Genomic DNA, 22,431 nt, shown 5'->3' on the forward strand with positions numbered 1-22,431 from the left:
TGATAATGCTAAGGAAATTAACTGTAACTCTGGAGACTCCATGTTGCTTTCGATCAGCTTGCATTGTCTGAGGTAGTGCAGAAGTAATTATATGCTTTTTAGGAATAGTAGACGGAAGATATATTTTTGTTGTTTTTGTTTTCTTAGGGAAAGTGTAGCTACAACTCAGATGGCTACTGGGCAAGAAAATGACTATGATGGCAGCACTGAGGAGGAAAGTGAAAATTTAACATGGTCCTCATTACCATCGGGTAAGGCTGAATGTATTGTCTTTGGGGAGTATCATGGACAGGCCAATCTCTTTACACAAATAAACCTTAATGAAGACAAAATACTACCTGACAAATTGCTCAATGACAAGCCAACCTGCAGACCTTAAAAATAACTCTCTTGAAACAGAGTATAATACTAGCATTTTCAAATTAAAGAGAGGAAAGTTACAAGCATGTTGCACAAGGTGAAGATACTGTCATTTCTTCCAACATGACAAATTGCATACTATGCAGAACTAATTGCAGTCTAATGGTATCTGAACTATCAAGTTTCATTTTAAATTCTAGGAACTGTGATGTGTACCCAACAGTTGCTAAAATGTAAAATGTAGTTCCTGACAGTTTCAGTGTTTAAAAAGGAGAAAGAGGGGAGGTTTCACTACTATAAAAAGAACTGTGCACTCATTTTGCATCACAAAAATTGAATAAAATGTATTTATAGCAGAATTAATTTTAATTTCCCAGTGAATTTTTGATCTCACGAAGGTGCTCATAAAACGTAATTTGAATAAGTTTGCTAGGACGGGTAAAGTATATAGGGTACAATAATAGCCCATTCTACAATGTAAGATATTTAACTGTGAATCATAAGAAATTTTGGCAAAGTAGTAGGAATCTATTAGATGAATGATATCAGAGTTTTAAAAATGCAATGGTGCTTGCTGTGTAGTTATAAACTACAGGTCTGCTCATGTATACTATGGGTTCTCTCACTGGAGCTTTCCCTTTCCACTATAGGTAATGGTAAACAAGACAGCAATTTATTTTAACTGTTTTCTGTGAATATTGGGAAGCAGACATTCAAAACCCTGTAACAAGTTGTATTAAACTACATAATTCATGTAGGTTAATTTATTGAGAACTTCTAATATAGTGTAAAGCAGACAGAACTTCAGACAAGTGTAGAAAGTTGCTTACGCAAGGAATTTGCAATTATGGAAAGCAAAGATTTTGTATTTTACTGTGGTCATTAGTTCAGACAGCTTTGCTTTTAAGTGGTATTTGGTCAGCTCAGAGAGATAATGTAGAAAGAAATACATCCTATTTAGGGAAAAGACAAAGAAAGTGAAAGTTATTGATTCTTTCAGGAGATTCAGTATGGCTTAATTAACTCAGTAAGAGTTTTGAGACAGACAAATGTGTTTTAAAAAAACAGTAAAAATCCCACCCCTCAAGCTGTAATGAGGGACTGAACTGATCAATGTTACTGTAAAAAAACAGCAAGTGTATTTTCATTTAAATTGTAAAAAATGTGCTTACTGTTGCCTTAGAAAGATAGATTCTTTTGATTGTGAGAAAAGTTTTCAAATGCAAAACTTGAATTTAATAAGATTATAAAGTTAATCCTTTGGGTAACACACTGAGTTTTTTCACGGTAATGGCATTCTCAGGAATGAGTATTGCTTAGGTTAGATGGTGTTCCCTATATACCCAGCTTTCTCTTTCCATGGGCAATAGAAAAGCAGACATAAGGTCTGTACCTCTGTGTGATCTGGGATCTTCACATGCAAAAAGAGATCTGAGACAGACTCTGTCCCTATGAAGGAGAACCTGCTTCAGAGGTAAGTGGCCTGAGAGAAGAATAAGCACACATACCTTAAGTGTCAAGAACTCCAAGGCATAAAAGAAAATATAAATATATTTTTTTCTGTTTTTTTGTAGTTTTCCTACCATTTATTCCAACATTTTCTTTTTTCTTTTTCTTTTTTTTTTTTTTTTTTGGGGGGGGTGGATTTGGAATGTCATTGCGGGGATTGCAGGAAAAATGTCAAGGAGAGCAAGAGGATCTTTGGGAATATTTTGGAAGATAGAGGTTAAAGTCAAAGTCAAGAGAGAAAGTCAAAATTTAAAAGCTGCTTGGGAGGAAAGTGAAAGCACACACATACATGGGCATTTGTATGTATGCATGTGCAAAATTCAGAAAGCAGGAAGCTCATGCTGGTTGTCATAAATGAAAAGTAGGAACTTTTCTGCAGGAAATGGCTGAAGAAAGCCATGTAATATAAAGACAGAGAATCTCAAGCCAGGAGACAGAAAGCAAATGACCAGTCTTCAAGTAAGCTGAGAACATATATGCAGCTGCTACTGGCCTTTTAGTGCAATGATAAAAAATTTACTAGTAACTGAAAAAGCAGCCCTGTTCTGTAAATGCTTTAGATTTGGGTTTAGGGGAAAAAAGTTGTTGTTGTGTCATGACTTAGTTCTGTTGTCCTATAAACCAAGTGAGACATGAAACAATAGCTGTGAAACCTAGACATTTTAAAATTAACCAGTTAGAGAATGTTGAATTGCAGAGTTTAAAAAATTGTCTGAGGATTTTTCTTAGCTTGCAATATTTTATTTATGTATTTTTTTCTGGAATTTTCAGCTCACTGAGGGGATTACAGGAGATTTAGAAAAAAGCCGCCAATTTTTACCAAAAGAAAAAGTGAATATAATGACACATTCAATTATGGATGTATCAGTCTGGTGTTGATCTGAGGCAAATGTTGGAGCAGGACTTAATGAACAAAAATATTAAGAAAAGGAATAAGAACAGTTAATTTAAATCTTTGTAAAGGTGCAGAGACTGGCGGATGTAAACTAGGTACGTGTGTCTTCTGTGGTGATTTTACCAGCACGTTGAAGAAGGTAAAATTAGTAAAGTAATAGATTTTGACTTCCGTAAGGTATCATTCTGCAGAGTGTTGTCCCTAGCCTTGCAGGAAACCAATTTAGGCTTGGTCATGTTAGTTCATTTGGTCTCTCTACGTAACCTGCTGTGAATTTGTGACTTCTCAGTGCTACCTCCTGGTCTAATGTAAGGCTATGTTGGGAAATAAAGAAGATGAAGACCATTCTCTCAACTATCATTGATTTTTAAAGTTTTATATCTATACCTATATCTATAAAAAGGCATAGAGAAAGAAGATCTGCAAATTTACAGGGAAGTGGACCATGTGATTTTGAGTGAAGATAATTTTGTCCCTTGATGCAGTGCTCTATCAAGTTTGGAAATCCAGATTTGAAGAAAAAACATTAGCAAGTTGGGGAGGATAACATCATGATAAAAATGGAGGGATTGGCAAATGATTTAAGTGAAATACTGAGAAGAATTTTAAACAATCATAGTACTCATGGTCTACAAATACACAGCAAGTTGAGTAGCCTGGTCTGGTCGAAGGTGTCCCTACCCCTGGCAGGTGAGTTGGAACTAGCTGGTCTTTAAGGTCCCTTCCAGCCCGAATGTGATTCTGTGATGATTCTGTGGTGTGGTAGTAGATGGTCTTTGTGTCCAGCAGACACCGCTGTCTAATGAGCTTGAATAACTGGAACTTGACACAAGAAAAATACAAAAATGGGTCATTGTTTCTTGCAGACTAACTAACTGTTAGAACAACTTGGTGCCAGTGTTGAAATCATAATGGGATGCTTTTAATAAAAAGACAAGATCTTGTTGATGCAAGTATTACCTCAAAGCTGCCCACAACCAATGACACATGGGGTATTGCAAATGGCTATTATTTTACCTTTTTTTTTTTTCACCTGTAAGAGCAGATGAGTTGCAGAATAAAACCATTTATTTTGTTTTCTGCATAAAGGAGTTTACTCATGCATACATTCCCTGCCAGGCTATCAGATAGGTTTTAAGCCTTTGCAGAGCGGCAGGTTGCATTTATATGTTCTGCTTCACAGAAATTTTTTGTAAGGGTCTTTTCCCTACGATAGTAGTTAATCTGTAACCTAAAAGTTTACATAAAAAAGTAGGGTTTGGGCATTTACAGTAACATTAGTAGATATGATTTATGGTTTGCTTTTTGATGGTAGTGTCTAATTCATGGCTTAAAGCCAAAGCCAAATGAAATATGGTAATTTTTACCTCAAATCTACGTACTGATGTCATTAATTCTTTGTACTCTAGAATAACAATTTGAAACTGGATTAGTAGGCATTAGTAAGTAAAGCTCTCAGGAAAACAACAGATGTATGTAAGAAGTTTTATAAATAATACTGTATGTCTTTCTGTACAGCAGGTTTGCCCTCCACTCCATGTGCATGGGGGAAATTTGTTTGGCATATTGGTTAGCGTGAATTTAGGACTGAAAAACACGCAGCTCCCAGTTTAGTACATGTAGATCTTTGAAGTGTGGTTTGATGGTGGACATTAGCACTAGGTTAAAGGTTGGACTAGATGATCTTAGAGGTCTTTTCCAACCTGAAGGGTTCTATGTGAGTAGAACATTTCTAAGTCGCAGCTGTAATTGGTGTGCCAGGGGCTTGTGAATGTCTTCTCTTGTTTGATGGAGTTTCTGCTCAGGAAGGAAGACAGGAAGGAAGTCCTCCAGCTGTTGGGGAGTTCTTCAGAAATGCGGAGCTGTGAATGTATCTTGGGGCAGGAGAAGGTTGTTTTTGTTTTGTTTTCTCAGGACTGGTAACATTCTAGCTGCCCCATGCAAAGCTGAGATAGAGCTGTTGCTTTGGCTATTGGTACTTAACTAAGTTCTAGTGACTTTGAAGGTGTCTCACACTTGGGACTGCTGTTGTGCTCTTCAGCACTGTCTCATTTGTTTTATTCCTCCCTCACATGTTGCATCCACTCTTGTACTTCAACTCCTTAATCAAAGGTCTGATATTTTGTTTAGCTTGCTTGGTGTCTGGCGTTTTAGAGTCATCATTCTTGGTTGGGACTGCTAGGTCCTGTGACAGTGGAAAGAATTATACACACACACAGATGAGAAGCAGCTGGAGCAGGCTTGAAAAGATTACAGAGCGATGTTGATTGGAATAAGACTTTGAAAGGCCTTTAGTTCTTTTCACGTTCTTTTGTTAATAGGATATGTTAAAAAAAAAAAAAGGCAGAAAATTGCCAGTCCTTTTGACCTCTGTATTTCTGTTAGCCCACAAGAGTTATGTGGTGACTCAGTTAGCATGAAGCCACCACGCTGATGCAGGAAGCTTGTGTCGCTGCAGAATGCAGAAACCCTTATTCTGGTTATGGGCAGTCCAGAACATGACCCAGCTGTGGTCTTGGTTCCTCACACTGATTCCCCTTTGTTTTGCTCAGTGATAATTTTCACTCTTATTTCCTCTAGCTGTTGAGTCCTTTCTCCTGTGGGACTTAAAAAGCCAGTAAGACTATCAAGCTAAGAAAACAATGTTTGATGTCATGATTGGCAATCATGACTTTGTCAGACAAATAAAACCCTTTTGTTAACTGTGGAAACTACTTTAGTGCTTCACATGGCAGGAAGATTTTAAAACAGGAGCAAGTATTGGATAAAATTCCACCCTTTCTGCTTACTTCCAAGGAGCTTGAAAGGTAGATGAAGGGTAATAGTTTCCCTCTTCACAAGGTTTGGAAGATGATCAGTGAAGGCAACCTTATTCCTTTTCACAGAAATGTGATGAAAGTGTAGGGATAGATGTTATATACTGTACTTGATACTATATACAGTACTTATATATAGATATGTGTAGATATGAATGATAACATAGCAAGTGGGAGATGAGCAATGGAAGAAACTATTTTATAATTTCTGATTATTGTCTTCAGTTATAATGCTAGTATATATAGCTGCCTGTAGACAAAACAAGGCTACTGGGCATCAACTTACAGACAGCTTTCTATCTCTCTATTTTATTTTCTCTTGTCCATATCCTTCCTCAATCATATTTCTCATAGAGATTGGTGGAAGTTACTGCTCCTTAGAATACAGAAGGACCTCATGAGATGGCCTGTTGGATTGAGTGAAATTTTTATATTCTGTGTTTGTTGACAGCTATATGGAAATATTCTATCTCAAGTGAATCCTTGGACTTGCAATGCTCGTACATTTCTACCTGTTTCCTTACGAGGACAGATTCAGAATTGGTTCTAATAATCTTGCTATAGTGCCTAAAATAAATAATAGCAAGCACCTTGCCACTTTTCACTGTTTTAATGTGCAAACATTCACATCCCCTTTGTTCAAGGTCTTGCCTTAGGGATTACGTGTTGTGCCTTCATGAGCCTCTGGCCCTTTAAATTTAATTAATTCTCTTGTGTAGTCCAAACCACCAATGATTTGATGCTACTGGTTAAAAAGCTTTGATCAAAGTTATTTTTAAAAATGCCTATTATAACAGCACCCAACTGTGCTGTGCAGTTAAAGTTCCATCTGTCAAGGCTTCTACTTTAAAGCCTATTTTAAGGAGTTTTAGAACTTTGCCATTTTAATTGACTTCAGGCTTAAACTATTATTATTATTATTATTATTTATTTTTTTTTGTCAAGCTATAACTGCGAATGGCTCATCCCAAGGAATAATCACATTTCCCATTCCCTTAAAGTAGTAGATACCTTTTTTCTGAAACACTGCTAGAGATCTACTTTTCCTCTTAACCTGATGGTTTTATGCCTGTGCAGTATATGTGCTTGCCCATCCATGTTATACCAGATGTCATGGTCAAAATGCAATCACAGCACAAATATCAATATGTTTTATGTCCCTTTAAAAATCCTGTTAGGATTATCACACTGAGAGGCATTAGTAAGGTATTACTTCAAAATATTACTACGAAAATTATCCAAACTGCCTACAGCTAGGCTTCTTAGTATATATTCTTCAGTATATGAAGTAATGTAGCGGAATGTGGTTGTCTCTAAGTAAGTCATTATTTATTCTATTCATTTAAATCAGGAGAATCACAATGACATAATCTTAATGGATTTATGCTTTGAGAATACTACTCTGCCTTATAACATTTTGTGACTGATCAAAAAAGTAGAGTACCTAATCACCACACTGTGGTTTGGGTGCAATGGCATTGTCCAATATCAAGTTTTAAAATGTTTCGTTGTGCATTTTCCACACATTACTAAAGTTTAGGTATAAAAGAACTTTTTTTTTTTTTTTGATGGGCTGTAAAATTTTTATGCATAATTAAAGCCCTGTTTAAATCACTGCCAAATTAGGTCTTTGTCAGATTTAAGTTAAATTTTAAGACTAATTTCAGAATGATTACAGATTTAAAGTCCAAGCATAATACACTTCTATGGATACTGTTTTTTTGTTGTTTGTTTTTGTTTTTGTTTGTTTTTTTTCTCCACTTAACAATAAAGCAGTTTAAATAGTGTAGTAATGTGTATTTGTAGCAGAGGTAGAATTACTGTGTATTTTTTCTTTGGGTTTTATATATTCCTGCAAAGAGGAACAAATAACCTAAAGTTTCAATAATTCAGAAAATAAATAAATCCATTAATGAAGCTGTATGCGTTATGTTATTCCATGAATAAACAGGTTTTCTGCATAAGGAAACAAACCAGCTATATGTTTTTGAAACTGGCTTGCTGGAGTTTTAATGTTCCCTCTACTTGTCCTCAAAATGTGTTGTACTTTGCCATGGCTTGAAAGTCTAAAAGTACTAAACAGCATTAGAAAAAAAAATTAGGAAGTGATAACAAATCCTTCTTGTATCTTTGTAGAGTACTGATGTGATCCTACGGGACATGTAAAGGAAATGTAGAGACTCCTCCTCTGTTCTTGCTCATATTTCACACCAATTTGACGTGTACCCAACAATCTGTAATAAGAGTAGACTTGTACATAAATTCTGTGAGTCAAGGCACTTTTGCACTGGGCGTGCACTTTCTGATACTTGTTTCCTTTGCAAAAGGATAGTGTAACTTGACCATCTACCAGACAGCACTAATTCAGCAGGACCCTTTTTTTTCTCCATGAACTACAGAAGACCTATTTCAACACCCATTTGGTGACATCAGTTGTGAAACCAGAGCATTAGTGGTGCTGGAGCAGTGCTACTAACACCGTAGCTCTGTTTCATCCTCCTTCAATAAATAGTTAAAGAACAACTGCTTATCAGGTAAATGGGAAACTTTAGATGAGTTGATCTTGGTTTTATCAGTATCAGCTCATTGAGAATTATCCTTTCATCACAGGGAAGTATTGGTTTTTGAGAAAAAACAGCACTTGCAGGGGTACCGATAGCCAGTTTCTATAACCCTTGACATTTGGATAAAAGCCCTTATCTTCATCTATTGAATAGACTGTGTATCAGTGGCCTGGATGATCCTTGCTCTTGCAGGCCTGAGAATCTTGAGAATCTTGTGTTCAGCAAGCAGCACCTTCTAGCTAAGTTTACTGGCATGACTTGAAACCTGTAGCTCTATGCACATTTTAAAACAACTCTTCTCACTTTAATACTTTGTAGGTTGTCTTCACATGTGTTGTGCTTCGTGTGTGTTTTGTCATGACTGGCAGTGACTTAAGCAATCAAATTTTTCCACTGCTTTATACCCATATTTATTTTATGCACAATAACGAGCTTCTACTTCTGAATTTTGAATGCTGATGTCTCTCTGACAAAATACTGGAGAGACATTTTTTCTGGCTACCTGTGTAACATTCTCGTAATTACTTCTATCTGTATTACAATGTCTCATTTGAGCAAGTGGTCTCTCTTGATTAAAAGCTGAGTTGCTCAAGATTGCACTATAATCTATGGCTATTACATTGATTTATTACTTTTCTAGGTTAAAGTATGCATCTTTATTTTTAACTTGACTTTTTCTCAACCAAACTTCACACTCTGGGCCTGGTAGGTCTCTGGTAGATTGAAGAGTTGGCTTCCCTGATTGGGTACGCTTCCTGTGGGTCATTTTTGTATCTTAAAACACCATGGACATTTGACTGGAAACTTAACTCACGACTACAGAAAATTAAAAATATGCATACATAAGAATAGAAATAGAATGTAAAATAAGAACAGAAAAGGATATTTTTTTTCTTTTACATCCTTTAAAAAGTCTTTGAATAAGAAGGAGGAAACCCCTTCACTCAGTGGGCTAAAACTTGCAAATGTAATACTTGTCTCAATTTGCTGTGTCTGCTTTTTTTTTTTTTCCCTTCTTTTCTCTTCCAACTTGATTGTTAAACTGGGTAATTTTTACTGTTTATGTCCATCTCAAGTGATAGGGTCTGTCACAAAATCACTTCCATGTTTGTCCTTTAGCTTTTATTCTCAAAGTAGCACATAGATCAATAGATGTTGAGGGTGATGTTGTGTAAGGATATAGCTTGTATTAGGAAAAGTTGTTTTAATTAATAGAAACTCTAAGTGGTAAATAAATTCACAAAAATAGTTTGACATGTTGCCAGGTTGGTGGGACAGCAACGTTTCTGAGTGTCGTACTCAAAAGCTGAGAAGCTCCTTTTCATCTTTGTGAAGAAAGGTTCTCCTGCAGGACAGTTTCCTTCAGTTTGCATAACACTACATACACTGCATACACACGTTTCATGTAAAATATTAGGCATTTGTGAAAACTGAGTGGGAAAGGAAAAAATAGCTTTAAAATAATTCAGAGACAAGAGACAAATGAAGTATATAATTATATAATGCAGGTGGTTGGCTATATTCTGCTTGTTTTCAAAGATTAACCCAAGCTTGTTGATTTATGGTTCTTTATGTACAACAGGTGAAATGATCCCTTACAGAAGATATTATTTAAAATTCTTGTGTTCAAGGTGATCAAAACACACTCTGAAAGACAGCTTATTCATGTGTGACCTGATGGAGGGAAGAGGTGTTTTCAAAACTGAAGCTGTCAGCAGCATCTTAATAGTGTTTTTGACTTACCGTATAAATTAAGGGGAACAAAAGATATAATTACAAATCAAAAGTATGATGAACTTTTTTATAAATTAGGTGGAGACTTGAACCTAACATATCTGCAACAGAGACAGAGTGCATTTCCTCATGCTTACAGATTCCTCCCTTTACATAGTTATTTATATGCTCAATTTAATTTACTCTAGTAAGACACACAGGATGCCACCCCCCATAAATAGCCAAATGTCAATTCGTGAGATTCAACACTTTGCATATGTGAAGACAGGTGCAAAAGAAAAAAAAAAGATTATTTTGCACTGTGTATTCTAAAACAGGATTACGTTTTCTGTAATGAGATTAAATCTTAGTTACACGTTCAGATAAAATGATGATACAGGTTTACACATTCTGAACTTTTCTTAATAAAGGATAGATTTAAATAAAGACATGATCAGAGAGACAGATTAGTCTTTCTGCACTTCTCATCCCCAATTCACAAGTCTTAAATAGTGACAGCTTTTCTGTTATTCCTGTAAGACAGCAGTTAGTAGGTGTGATCTTGATCACCTGGGACTAATCATCATATTGAAGTCACTGGGCCTTCCTTTGTATTCCCCACAAATTTAAGCCTTTCCAATAAGGTATCCCTGGAGTCAAGATGCTAACCTTTTCTTCCTTTGTACCTTATAAAAATACCATTAACAGCTCATTTATAACTCATGTTCATTACCAATTCTGTCAGCATATAAGAAGGCACACTATTACTCTCCACAGAAAGAAAGTTTGGATGCTCAGTGAGCTGCTCAATACCCATTGTTCTAGATATTTATGCACACATTTGGATAGATTTGTGTAGATTACTAGTAAACCTGCTGCTACTGCATGAATCCTATACATGACAGAAAAATACTGGTTTGAATTCACCACCATCAGCTTGCTGCAAATCAGAGGAGCATTTTGTATAATTTTTAAACCTACCATCATCTTCCCTTCTTTTTTTAACTCATCTGCCTCTCACCACACACATTCTTTTGTTTACAGCCTTGTCATTAATTAACCCATTCCCAACAGTAAATTCATGTTTGTTTCTGTAAGGATCCTATTTGTTTCAAGGGGGAAAACTGTCAAGAGCTGTAGGAGAGCACTTCACAGCAGTGCTCTTGCTGCTACGCCCAGTTCTGTTCGAGCAGTGGAGACTTTTGATCTGCCAGGTCTGTTTACCTGGCTGAACTATGTTTTCTGCTTATACAGGGCAGTCTCTAGATTTCCATCTGCTAATCCTGCAAGCCACAGCTATCTCCAATCCAATACAGCAAAAGCAGTGCTTGTTTGGGCTCTAGCTATATTGTGAGCTACTGTCTCAGTCAGAAAAAAAATGGTTCTTTAATCTGCAGCCATGAGCTGAATTCTCACAAGGATACTCATTACTTAGGTTCCTGGGAGAGAAGGGTCAGGTCATGAGTATCTGATTGCCAGCAATTTCCTGAAGACCTTTCCTGGGAAACCTATGAGGCAGGCTATCGGAAGGCTTTAGAGTATAAGTTCAGAAACACCATGTGAAGCAGAGTGGTTAACCTATTTTGTAACCTCTGGTGTTTCCTGCATAAGGGTGGTACAAGGATTCTGGTACTCTCAGTTGCTTAATGTTATTTTAATTTTGTTCCATCAATTTCATGTTATTATGTGAATGCACCTTGTTTGCTGAAAACATTAAAGTAATTTAAAAGAAAATACACAAAAACTTACATGCAAAATATTTTCCCTACTTTATCATAGTTTACCTCATTACACCATTTACAAATATTAACTTTAGTTACACAGAAAACTTGGTCTGTGTTAGGAACAGCATTGTTAACTACATGGTTCACTAGTAGTTCATTCACTCCTGCTTAAAGCATCAAAACATTTTTTTTCCAACCTTTTGACTTAAACAAGACTTTCAGAATTTTATGGGCTTGAAAACTATATTGTCCTTTTATTTTTACCTTTAAGATGTTAGGAGAGAATGCACACTATACAACCTCTTAGTCACTTCCCTGAAGTTCCAGGCCAGGAGACATGGAAGGAGTACGTTTCACAGCAGAAAAGAGAAGATTTGGGCCACCTCTTTGAGAAGAGAGACACTGGCTTCTTGCATCAGTGTATGCCAAAGGAAATGTTAATGAAGCACAGATATGCATTCATATTTGAAAACATATGTAGGGTAAATTTCATGACAGAAAATCTAATTACAAGAGTTTGTGCAGTAAGAAGGAGAGTTCAAAGGGGAGAACCCCACAGGTGGCCTTGGAAAATCTCACTAGAATGTTGTTTTTCCAAGGCAGTTGCATTTTGTGAACTGTTGGATGTCTTTTTTTAAATAGGACATTTGTCCTGAGCTTCCAACGATTTCTGGTTTTCTAAATGTAAAACTTTTTCATTTTTTTTTCTAGGGATTTTCAGAAACACCACATCAATATGGGAAAGAAACAATGGGTGTATGTTAAAAACAGCATGCTTACTACAGGATACAGGATATGTTGGCCCATTTCTTTTAAAAATATACCTCTAAATCCACAAAAATAGAAGTGTGTGTAGGTCTGCAATGCCTGTGTTTATTACCTGACTACTATTGTTGGGGTGTAATTGCAACACAACATAACAGTTCATTTTATGTGTAGGCACCGTGCTAAACAAAGCTCAGCAAAGAGGGCTTTCATTTGACAAAATCACCTGCCTATCTGTTTGCCATGAAACATTGCTTGTTTTAGTTGCCTGGCATCAGCTTTCATCTCTATTCAAAGATGAATCTCCATCCACAGTTTATTCAAACACCGCTCCTTCGTTCAAATTAACATTAAAAGCATTCCATTCATCACTTGCTCCTTGGTGAAGGTCTGTCACTTACTCACAGTTTGCTTTAACCAAGACTGATTGTAGGCTGCCTGAAAACGTAGTTCCCTAATTTCCTCATTTGACAACAGCAAATCTGAGTCACAGTTCCCAGTGCTTGATTGCTTTAGACTGTGTAGCCAGGTGTGCTTAATAAACTTCCCTACAAAACAGGGCTACGTGTTTGTGCGGCAGCTTGGTGAGAAATGACCCTTTATGCAGGAGGTCAAAAACATGTTGATGTTTGTCCTCCAGTTGAAGCTGCTTGTAAATTGTTTCTGATTTGAATTTGGTTCAATTCAGCAAAAAGGTCAGCTCAAATGTTGTCAGCTACCTTGATTTTAAAGGGAAAATTCTCAGTGGTATATGGTAGCCCTATTTCTTAAAATAAATTCATACTGTTAACAGGTGTCATGGGGATACAGCACCCAACTTAACTTGAGGACTCTGACTGAATGGTTACAACCAGACACTCAGGTAACCATGGTGTGGTTTATTACTGACTTAACACTGGCTAAGACTCTTGTCTTCAGTTTGTTAGAGCGGCATCTAAGAGCTAAGAGGTGGATTTTTATTACTGAAATGGTTTACCCTGGAATGTTTTTAGTATGCAGCTGTGAGAGTTGGTATACCTCACAAGCAGAGGAGAAACATAACTGAAGAGTATCCTCCATGCAAGAAAGTGGAAGGGTTTGGGTATAGGTAGAGGAGGAAGAAGGAAAAAGAAATGGTTGATTTTTGAGAAAATGGCACAGAAACAGAAATGTCTTTGCTGATCTAATTGAATGCCTTTGCTGTTGATTTGCTGGCAGCAGAAGAGTGCTGGATATAGTAGGCAAATATTTGCTTAACTTTTTGGTAATTTTGGTTTGTTGAAATACAATCACTTTGGATGACTATACCTAGAGTTTCTTTTGTACTGGACTTGGTGATAACTATGATAGCATCTGCAATAGCAACTTCAGTCACAAGCCTGCCAAGCTGGTGAAGAGGGCTTTAAACAAGAGTTGCCAGTGGAGGGGAACCTCAATCCATCCCACGCCTCCTAGTTTGACACCAGTGTCAGTGATAGATGTCCAGAGCCTGCAGAAGGCTGCAGGTCAGCAGGCAGGCAACTGGAGAGTAGCACAAAGGAATTCCAGCCACTCCAGCTAGTAAGTCACCTTCATCAGGGCCCCAATGTAAATGTCTCTATGCTAATGCACATAGCATGGGGAATAAACAAGAGAAGTTAGAAATGCATGCTTGTCTGCAGGGCCACGACCTCATTGGCATTATGGAGACGTTGTGGGATGACTCCCATGACTGGAGGATTGGATGAACAAGGAGCTCCTGGCCAAACTCAATCAGAAAAAGGCCTACAGAGGATGGAAGCAAGGACAGTTAGCCTGGGAACGATACAGTGACATTGTCTGAGCAGCCAGGGATCAGGTTAGGAAAGCTAAAGCTCTGTTAGAATTAAATCTGGCCGGGGCATCAGGGGCAACAAGAAAGGCTCCTATAGCTACATCACTGATAAAAGGAAGACTAGGGAAACTGTGGACCTTCTCCAAAAGTGTGTGGGAGACCTGGTCACCTGGGATATAGAGAAGGCTGTGGTATTCAATGGCTTTTTTGCCTCAGCCTTCACTGGCAAGAGCTCTAGTCACATAGCCTGGGCCCCATAAGGCAAAGGCAGGGACTGGGTGAATGATGAACTGCTCCCTGTAGGAGAAGATCAGGTTTGAGACCATCTAAGGAGTCTCAAGGTGCACAGGTTCATGGGGCCTGATGAGATATATATCCATAGGTCTTGAGGGAACTGGCACATGTAGTTGCTAAGCCACTATCCATCACATTTGAGAAGACATGGCAGTCTGCTGAACTGGAAGAGGGGAAACACAACCCCCATTTTTAAAAAGTGGAAAAAGACACAGAGAACTACAGGCCAGTCAGTCTCATCTCTATTCCCAGCAGATCCTCCTGGAAGCCATGCTAAGGCACATGGAAAATAAGGAGGTGATTGGTGACAGCCAACATGGCTTCGCTAAGGGTAGATCATGCCTGACAAATCTGGTGGCCTTCTATGATGGGAGTACGGCACTGGGGATAGAGGAAGAGCTACCTGGACTTGTGCAAATCATTTGACATTGTCCCCCATTATATCCTTGTCTCATAGTATGACAAACCTATGTATTTGAATGCATTTGAACCTATGTAGAAACACAACTTACACCCAGCGGCAGACCAGGTAGGCTTCTGGTTTTGAATTTTGTAATAGATTAGAAAGCTGGGAATTTTTTGATAGGTGTAAAATGTGGATGGATTTTAGATTAAGTGACTTTTCAATCATTTTAGTGTGCTTACTGTCTTTCATTTTAATATGAAGTGCCTTATTTTCTTTTTACTTCTCTTTTAATGCCCCTCATGTTTAAAAGACATCATACAACAGGAGAAATTCAGGAACTTGTTTTGCCAGGTGTTTGTCAGCAGTGAAAGTATTAACAAGTCACTAAACAAGTTGTCCCCCATTCCATCCCTCCCCCCCACCCAGATAGAGAAGAAAATTAAATATACATCATCTCCAGTAGCCCAGGAGGGATAAGCTCCTATTGTGCACTTAGCTTTTGCAGATGAAGCTTTTCATGCAAGACTTTTTTATCTTTTCCTCAAAGGAGAGAATAGAGAGCTCTTTTCTTTCTGGAATTTCTAGTTTATATTGCAAGAAACACACAAGGATTTTAGCTTTTAGGGAGATGTGTAAAGAGCTTCTGGCCACCAAGAAGTTGATAAAGATTTTTGGCAATTGTGACATGAATACATCTACCTGTTCTCTGTGATCTGAGATGGAGGTGAGTTATAAATGATGGAAATGTGACCTTACTTTTCCCACCTGCCTGCATCAAAACTGATTTTTTGAGAGTGAAATGAAAGGTGCTGCTGCACAGCTAACCATTGTGCTGAGCAGCTGACTTCAGCCAGTGCAGGTTGATGGCATCGCTGCAACAGACCAGGGGGGAAATCAGATCTCTCTTGAGAGTTCTGTCATGGGGGGTGTCTCTTGTCTGTGAAATGTAACAGGAATTACAAGATTCTTACTGGAAAAATGTTAAGGGCTTTCAAGATTTCCTTAAAATATTTAGACCATGAGATTGATGTCAGCCATTTTCATAAAGCATCCACAAGGTCAAAACTGTAACCGGCCTTCTGTTTGTGCACTTGTGCTAGTGAATTATATTATGTTGTAGGCTACTGAACTGCTCTGTTCTGTTTATTTTTTACTTGGTTACAGCGCTTCATTTAAGAAATGCCTAGTGAAAGAAAACTCTTTCTAGACATGTGAACAATCAAATAGATATTTAAATACATGAGTCCTTCCTGATTGGCTTTGTGGCATAATTAAATTTTGATAACCGAGTAAAATAAGAGGTGGAAATCATGTCTTACTTTGGAAGTAACCATTGATCCCATTGAATCCTGAGAGGAGGAAGGTCTTGTCCACCTTATGCTGGATCTTTGGGAAGGTGGCTATAAAGCCTTGGAGAGCTCAGGAGAGGAGTTCATTTATTTCTTCCCTGCTTAGACCCCAAGACGAGATAACTAATGACAGAAAGAAACAGTCACCCCACAGTAGGTAGTATATCACCCCTCAGTGTATGCTGTGCTTGTGGGGTTTGACTGATGTTTAGGGGATTAAAGTTACTTTTACCTACAAAGTAAGACCAGCTCTGTGAGTGTTCCTGTGTTCTTTGAAGTGGCATTAAAATTAAAGAGCTACTCTGAGCATCCATGCCCATAAGCGGGCACTTTCAGAAGATGTGTATATTTTATGGTTGAAGTATTTTGCTTTAAATAGTTTTCTAAAGCTAAAGCCACAGTAGGGCCATATCCCTGGCCTACTGAGGAGAATATTCTCTGCATAAACAATGCAAAGTTAGGATAAAGTAACTAGCCTGTAAATTCCCCCGGGCAGCAAACTGTCTGCCAGCGAGGCAGTGTGCGGCTGGGCACGGGGCAGACAGCACTGCTTGGGGAGAAGAGCCTTGGCAGAAGAGGGGGAGAACTCACAGATCCCTGTCTCATCCTGACAGCAGACAAGATAAGAAGCTCATGGTACAGGTTGGGGATGCTCTTTTGCAGCTCTTATTTGAGCTTGAATGAGGGCAGCCTGGCTGTTTCACGACTTGCTGCTCCATCTTTCTGTAGCAAGTAGCTGTAGGAGCAAAGGACAGATGATTTTTTTTTTTTATTTTATTTTGACAAAGTGGGATGTCAGTTGGGAAAAGTGGCATCCCTTTTAGGAGAGTGTAAACTATATCCCTCTTCATTCCCTACTCTTTAGCACGGCTTCCTAAAATGCTATAGCGTTGTAGAAAAGTGAAATCTCATTTGCTAACAGTAGCCAGTGTTTCGGTCAGTCTTGACCCTTTATCTTTGCGAGAGCGTTTTAACCCTGACCTGTGTCATATATCTGCATCCAGTGTCTGGGATAGGAAACCAGAGAGCATAAGAAGAAACAAACCCTTCCTTCCAACAGTCTGGTGTGTCACAGTTGGGCTGCCTGTGTCTCCTGGTTACTCAGGCTGACTTTATTCCGCTGCTGTTACTATTTGGAAATGCACTGCCAGTTTTCTTTGTGGTAGCATTTCAGAATTGCCCTTGTTGCAACTGAATCTGAGAACCTTTACCATTCCTGTCTGTGAGAAAGCAGCATTTTGAACTGCCGAGCACACATGCTGATTTATGGTAGGGAAGATCCTGAACACAGTTTCTGGATGTCTTTATTTTCTGTAGATATCCCTGGAAAGTGAGATGAACACAGTTCTTGTTAGTAGTAGAAGACAGTTTTAGAGAAAAGAACAGGTGTTTTTGTAGTAAAGGCAGTAAATCACCAAGGTACATAATATTTCCTTTTAATACCACCAAAAGAAGAGGCTCTAAAATGGCTGCCTTGATATGCAGCCATGCAGGCTAGCAGCAGCCCAGGGAACAGCTAGCTGCACGAGCTGGGACCTCAGCAGCACAAATGTCCTCTTCAACTCATCTGGCTACGCAGCTCTGTTTGACTTTTTCAGCATTGGGAAGTATTTATTGTGTGAAATGAAATTTCATATTCTGGGACAGGTGAGTTGGGTAATCACATTAAAACTGTATGTTTGACAGAATAGTCAGGGTGATTTTTTTCCTTGTTAATTCAGAGCTTGTGGGGGAAAAGAGGAATCCACTGTAAACCTTCTGGTATATATGTGTGTGTGTGTATATATATATATATATATATATATATAATTCCTATGTATAGCCTTTGCTAGAAAGAAAGGTCAAGAGGGATTGCAGGTGTTTCTCAGGTAGTCATATTATTCAGCTGCCTTTTCAGGAAATACAGTTTTAAATGACGGTGTTCATGTGCAGCATGCAATTAGTCTTTGTTTTGTGTATTTCCAGCAAACTATTCCAGAATAATACTCTGAATTCTTAATTGGTGTAATTCATTATAGATCCATTAACTTCCAGAGGGGCTACTCTGGTTTATTCTGGCTCAGTTTCTGGCCAGAGTGTGCAATTCTGAACATGTAATAAAAGTATTAGTCATCTTAACAGCTGTTATTCACATTAGTATTTTGTACTCAGTCCTGGATGTTTTAATGTGTTTTTTTTTTTGTTGATCAACAAAGAGAGCGTTGTGCACAAAAGGGTATGCATGGGCAAGGATTAGATGAATCTTCCTCCGCTTTTAAACTGTATTCTGATGTATTTGCTCGTACACATAGCATTCTACTACTCCATGAGTAGTCTAATCGAAGCTGATTATGTGGAAGGACGGCTGCCAAAATAACAATCAGAACCAGTGAGTGTGGGACTGAGAACGTCACTGTGAAGTTGGTTAAACTTGAGCAGACAGCAAAATAAAAAGATTTTTAAATGTCTGATTTTGAACAGGGTGTGATTTTTTTTTTCCAAGTCAACTAGCAGTATAATAATGATTAATCCATTCCATTTAAAGAAAATTATAGGTTCTCAAACATCTTTTAGACAAGTGTTATGATGAATTGAAATAATATTAGTTAAAGGCAAGAAGTCTAATGCTAAATAATATCAACACTATTATTTCTAGGGATCAAGCTGCCAAATTATACAGTATTCATATGATAGCTGGAGTAGTCATAAGATATAGCCAGCAATGTGAGAAAATATGATACCTAAGATTTCTGTATGAAATATAGAAAATCTTTTCCATTTGGGAATAGACTAAAATCAAACGACACAATAATTTTCTGCATATAGGACCTTTTTATGGCTTCCTGTCTTCCCACACATAAGCTAGTGACACAATTTTACTGTTCATAAACCTAATTTTCTACATCTTTCTAGCCTGAAACACCTTTTTTTCTCTCTCTCTTTTCTTTTTTCTTTCTTTTTTTTTTTTTCCCAGAAAATTCATTTTAAAATCATACCTGCTTTCTAACATCTTCAGCAAATTTTGCTAGAAATGGCCCACCAACGTTCTTTCTTGGAAAACATCAGATTTTCATAGTGTTTCATTACTAGAGTTTAATATGTGTTTTATATCACAGTGGTTGGTCCCTTCATTCCATGTGCAGCAAAGTGCTAAAGGAAAAAGAAAACTCTCTTCAGTCTGGATCAGTCTGTTAATTTAAATTGTCTGCTGTTTCTAGCATTCCGATTTATTTTTTTCTTAATCTCAAGCAAGCATATAGGTTACTTATTCCCATGTCTTTAAAAAGCAGGCTTAGGAACCAATGGTTAAGTAGAAGTATGTAATCTGCCATTACCATTTTCTGAATTCATATTTGGATGCTTTTGCACGTATCTTTTAAGATAAACGTTGCTCTGCTGCCTTTTCTTCACTTCTTTTATTTCATGGATGATCAAAGTTATTTTTTTTGCCACAAATGAAATAATTAATCTGCATGCACCTACACTATAAGACCTGCACACATTTTCCTGTTTTTTTTTTTTTTTTTTTTTTTTTTCCCTGTGTAAAGAAGGTTTATTTGGCCCCCATCCTTCACTGATCTTCTGAATTATTATTCTGATAACCTCCATGTTGTACTAGGGAAAGGATTGTGTATGTAAATCTTTTGTATTTAAATCCTATTTTCTCCAAGCTCTCTTTAGTTACAGAGAGGCTATATTACTTTTCCTAATGAAGCCACCTTATCATTGCAGTGGCTGTTGTTATGGAGGAATGTGAGGAAGTATTCAAATCTCCATAGAGCTTTAATAATTTAAATAAATTTTTGGTAGCAAAAATGCATGAAAATTTCCTAATGTAATGAAATTGCAATATATTCAATATGGAAGAATATTTTCTGCTTTTATATGGATTTGTTGAGCTTTCTAAATTACTAAGCAACAATGAATTATTCCTGTATGTGGATATCCCCAATTTATTTTAGAGTCACTGCTTACTGAGGGAGGAGCAGGGGAATTGAATGAAGCTTTGCCATACAAGCTCTTTTTTGACCTTAAGTAATGTCTCAGGTTGCTGCATACTGCAAAAGTCTAGTCTGAATATCAGAATGGCTTAGGAGTAAGATTCTTTATCAGAAGAAACTAGTGTGCTTCCTAGGCTTGAACATATGTTGTTGCCTGTTATCAAGTGGGTTTGGTGATTTAGGTAATCAACAACCTGTTATTGCCATTTTAATAAGCATTTTGCATGGTGCCTCTTGGCCCTCCCGACTGGTGGGGATTTGGCTGGGGAAGGATACATGGAACATTAGCACAGCTCAGGGCATGATCCCGTTTTTTTTTCTGACTGCCGAGTGGAGTTTTTGCCATATGGAAAGACCATCCCAGAGTTAGTGGATTCCAGGGGAACAAAGCCAGCTCTTTATAGTGAGTCTGGCTGTGACTCTTACCATCACACCACACAATCACTTTATTTTGCATCCTGGCTGTGTATCTCAGATGTCTGACCAACTCAGGACCAGGCTATTTGTCACAGACTTCTGCCATTCATTTTCACCATTGCCCTGCAAAGCTTCCCTGAATATCTTTCAGCTTGTCAACAAGAACGTGTTTCATCGACAATTTCATGAAGTAGGTTAAAGCCCTGAAGTTGAGCTCCCTTTTAACTACATCTTCAGCTGTGGTCTGTTAGTGGTGACCTTTGCACACATGAACAACTCAGCCAGATCAGTAGAGCTCTGCAGATGTCCAGAGAGCAGATAAAGAAAAACAGCCGGGTCAGAACGTAAACATGAGCCTTCAGTCCAATAATAAGTTTTATGATCCATTCATGGTGAATAATAAATGATTAATAAAATTTAAGGTTGTGCTATGCATGTGTCTTACAGAGTTTTAAGTGTTTAAAAGTTTCTAAATCTAAATAAAAGTTGTGATTGACTAGACCAGACTCCTTGTTCTGGTTAAGGCATTTTAATTGATAATTTTTTGTTAGTCATATATTAATGTCTTTATAAATTATCAGATTCCAAGTGCAATACTCAGTAATTGTTATAATAAATATTAATGTATTGCTGCTTCCGAAGTACTTATTGAGGTCTTTACATTTCTTTAAATATATTCTCAGAACCTCTTAGAGGAGCCAAAATTACCTGTAGCATTTTCCACAGTAAAATTATCCTGTGATGTTGATTGAAACTGTGCCAGTGCATCTGCCATAAAAACATTAATGTCATGTCTGACTGAGACACATGCACCTTCTATGTTCATCATTTCTGAATCCATTATAAGACCTTAATGGCAGCTGTATATAAAGACATGCCATAATGACATCTTAAATGCTGTCTTTAAATTCACAGCATGAAAAGCCTTTTAGAAACACTGTGTATGAAAAAAGCAGCTAGCTAACAGCAATTTCTGGGTAATATTCCTGGTATGTCTTTGATTTAGTGGAGGTTTTATATTAATTTCAATAGAAATAAATGGTTCCAGAAATCTAATGGTGTAAATAGAACTTTGTTCCTGGTGAATAACGCTTGAGACCTTAGGTCAGCTTGCTTGTTTCACAGCAAACGTTAGATAATGCATGCCAGAGTTTGGAAGTATATCTGCTGGTTGTACAAGAAGAAAAAAACATATATACCATGAAATAAAAATCTAAAGTATCTTAAATTTGGAAAAAAAAGCTGTATATGTACAAAAAGCATAATATGAATATTCCAGAAACCCCTTCTGTAGCAAGACTATTAGGAAAAACATCAGCTTCTCATGAAACAGTCTTTCAGAAGGAAGGCATTGGCTATCTTGTTATAATTCTGCCCAGGACCTTGTATAGTTACTTTCTGGGCAGGGGCCTTTTATTGTTCACCTCAATTCTTATTGAAGTTAGAAAAAAGATAAGGGAAAAGATGGAAAAGAAGGTACTACCAAATCATACAGGCTTCACCAAAAAATTCTTGAAATTATCGCTTAAATCCAGAGGATGCTGAAGCAAAGCACAGGCTTCTACGTGAATGTCTCCTGTACTCACATCTAATTTCCAAGCATTTCACTTCCGTGTTCAAGACGATGAATACTTCAGGTAGTTTCAGCTTTATAAGGTTTACTTCTTTTGCGTTTTTGTTTTGTTTTGTTTTTAAATATATGTCTAAATTAATTTTCTTAATTTCAATGTTTTATACTACTGACATGACCTTTGATCCTGGCAGTACTACTATTGGATTTGTATTAATTAGACTTAATCCTTTCAATTCCTTTATATCAACACTGATAGGTTGATTATTATAACATA

The 22,431-nt window shown here is 37.4% G+C and overlaps 1 protein-coding gene across 4 annotated transcripts in view; it reads left to right on the top strand.

Moving 5' to 3' along the window:
• XRCC4 (X-ray repair cross complementing 4) overlaps positions 1–22,431 on the top strand; it is a 187,763-nt gene that overhangs the window by 88,420 nt on the left and 76,912 nt on the right. For all 4 annotated transcript variants that reach the window (XM_035563200.2, XM_050716477.1, XM_050716478.1 and 1 more), the window contains exon 6: positions 148–251. In XM_035563200.2, the coding sequence (XP_035419093.1) occupies positions 148–251 (104 nt within the window). The remainder of the gene's footprint in view (positions 1–147; positions 252–22,431) is intronic.

Source organism: Cygnus atratus, chromosome Z (assembly GCF_013377495.2).
Source record: "Cygnus atratus isolate AKBS03 ecotype Queensland, Australia chromosome Z, CAtr_DNAZoo_HiC_assembly, whole genome shotgun sequence".
Classification (NCBI taxonomy): domain Eukaryota; kingdom Metazoa; phylum Chordata; class Aves; order Anseriformes; family Anatidae; genus Cygnus; species Cygnus atratus.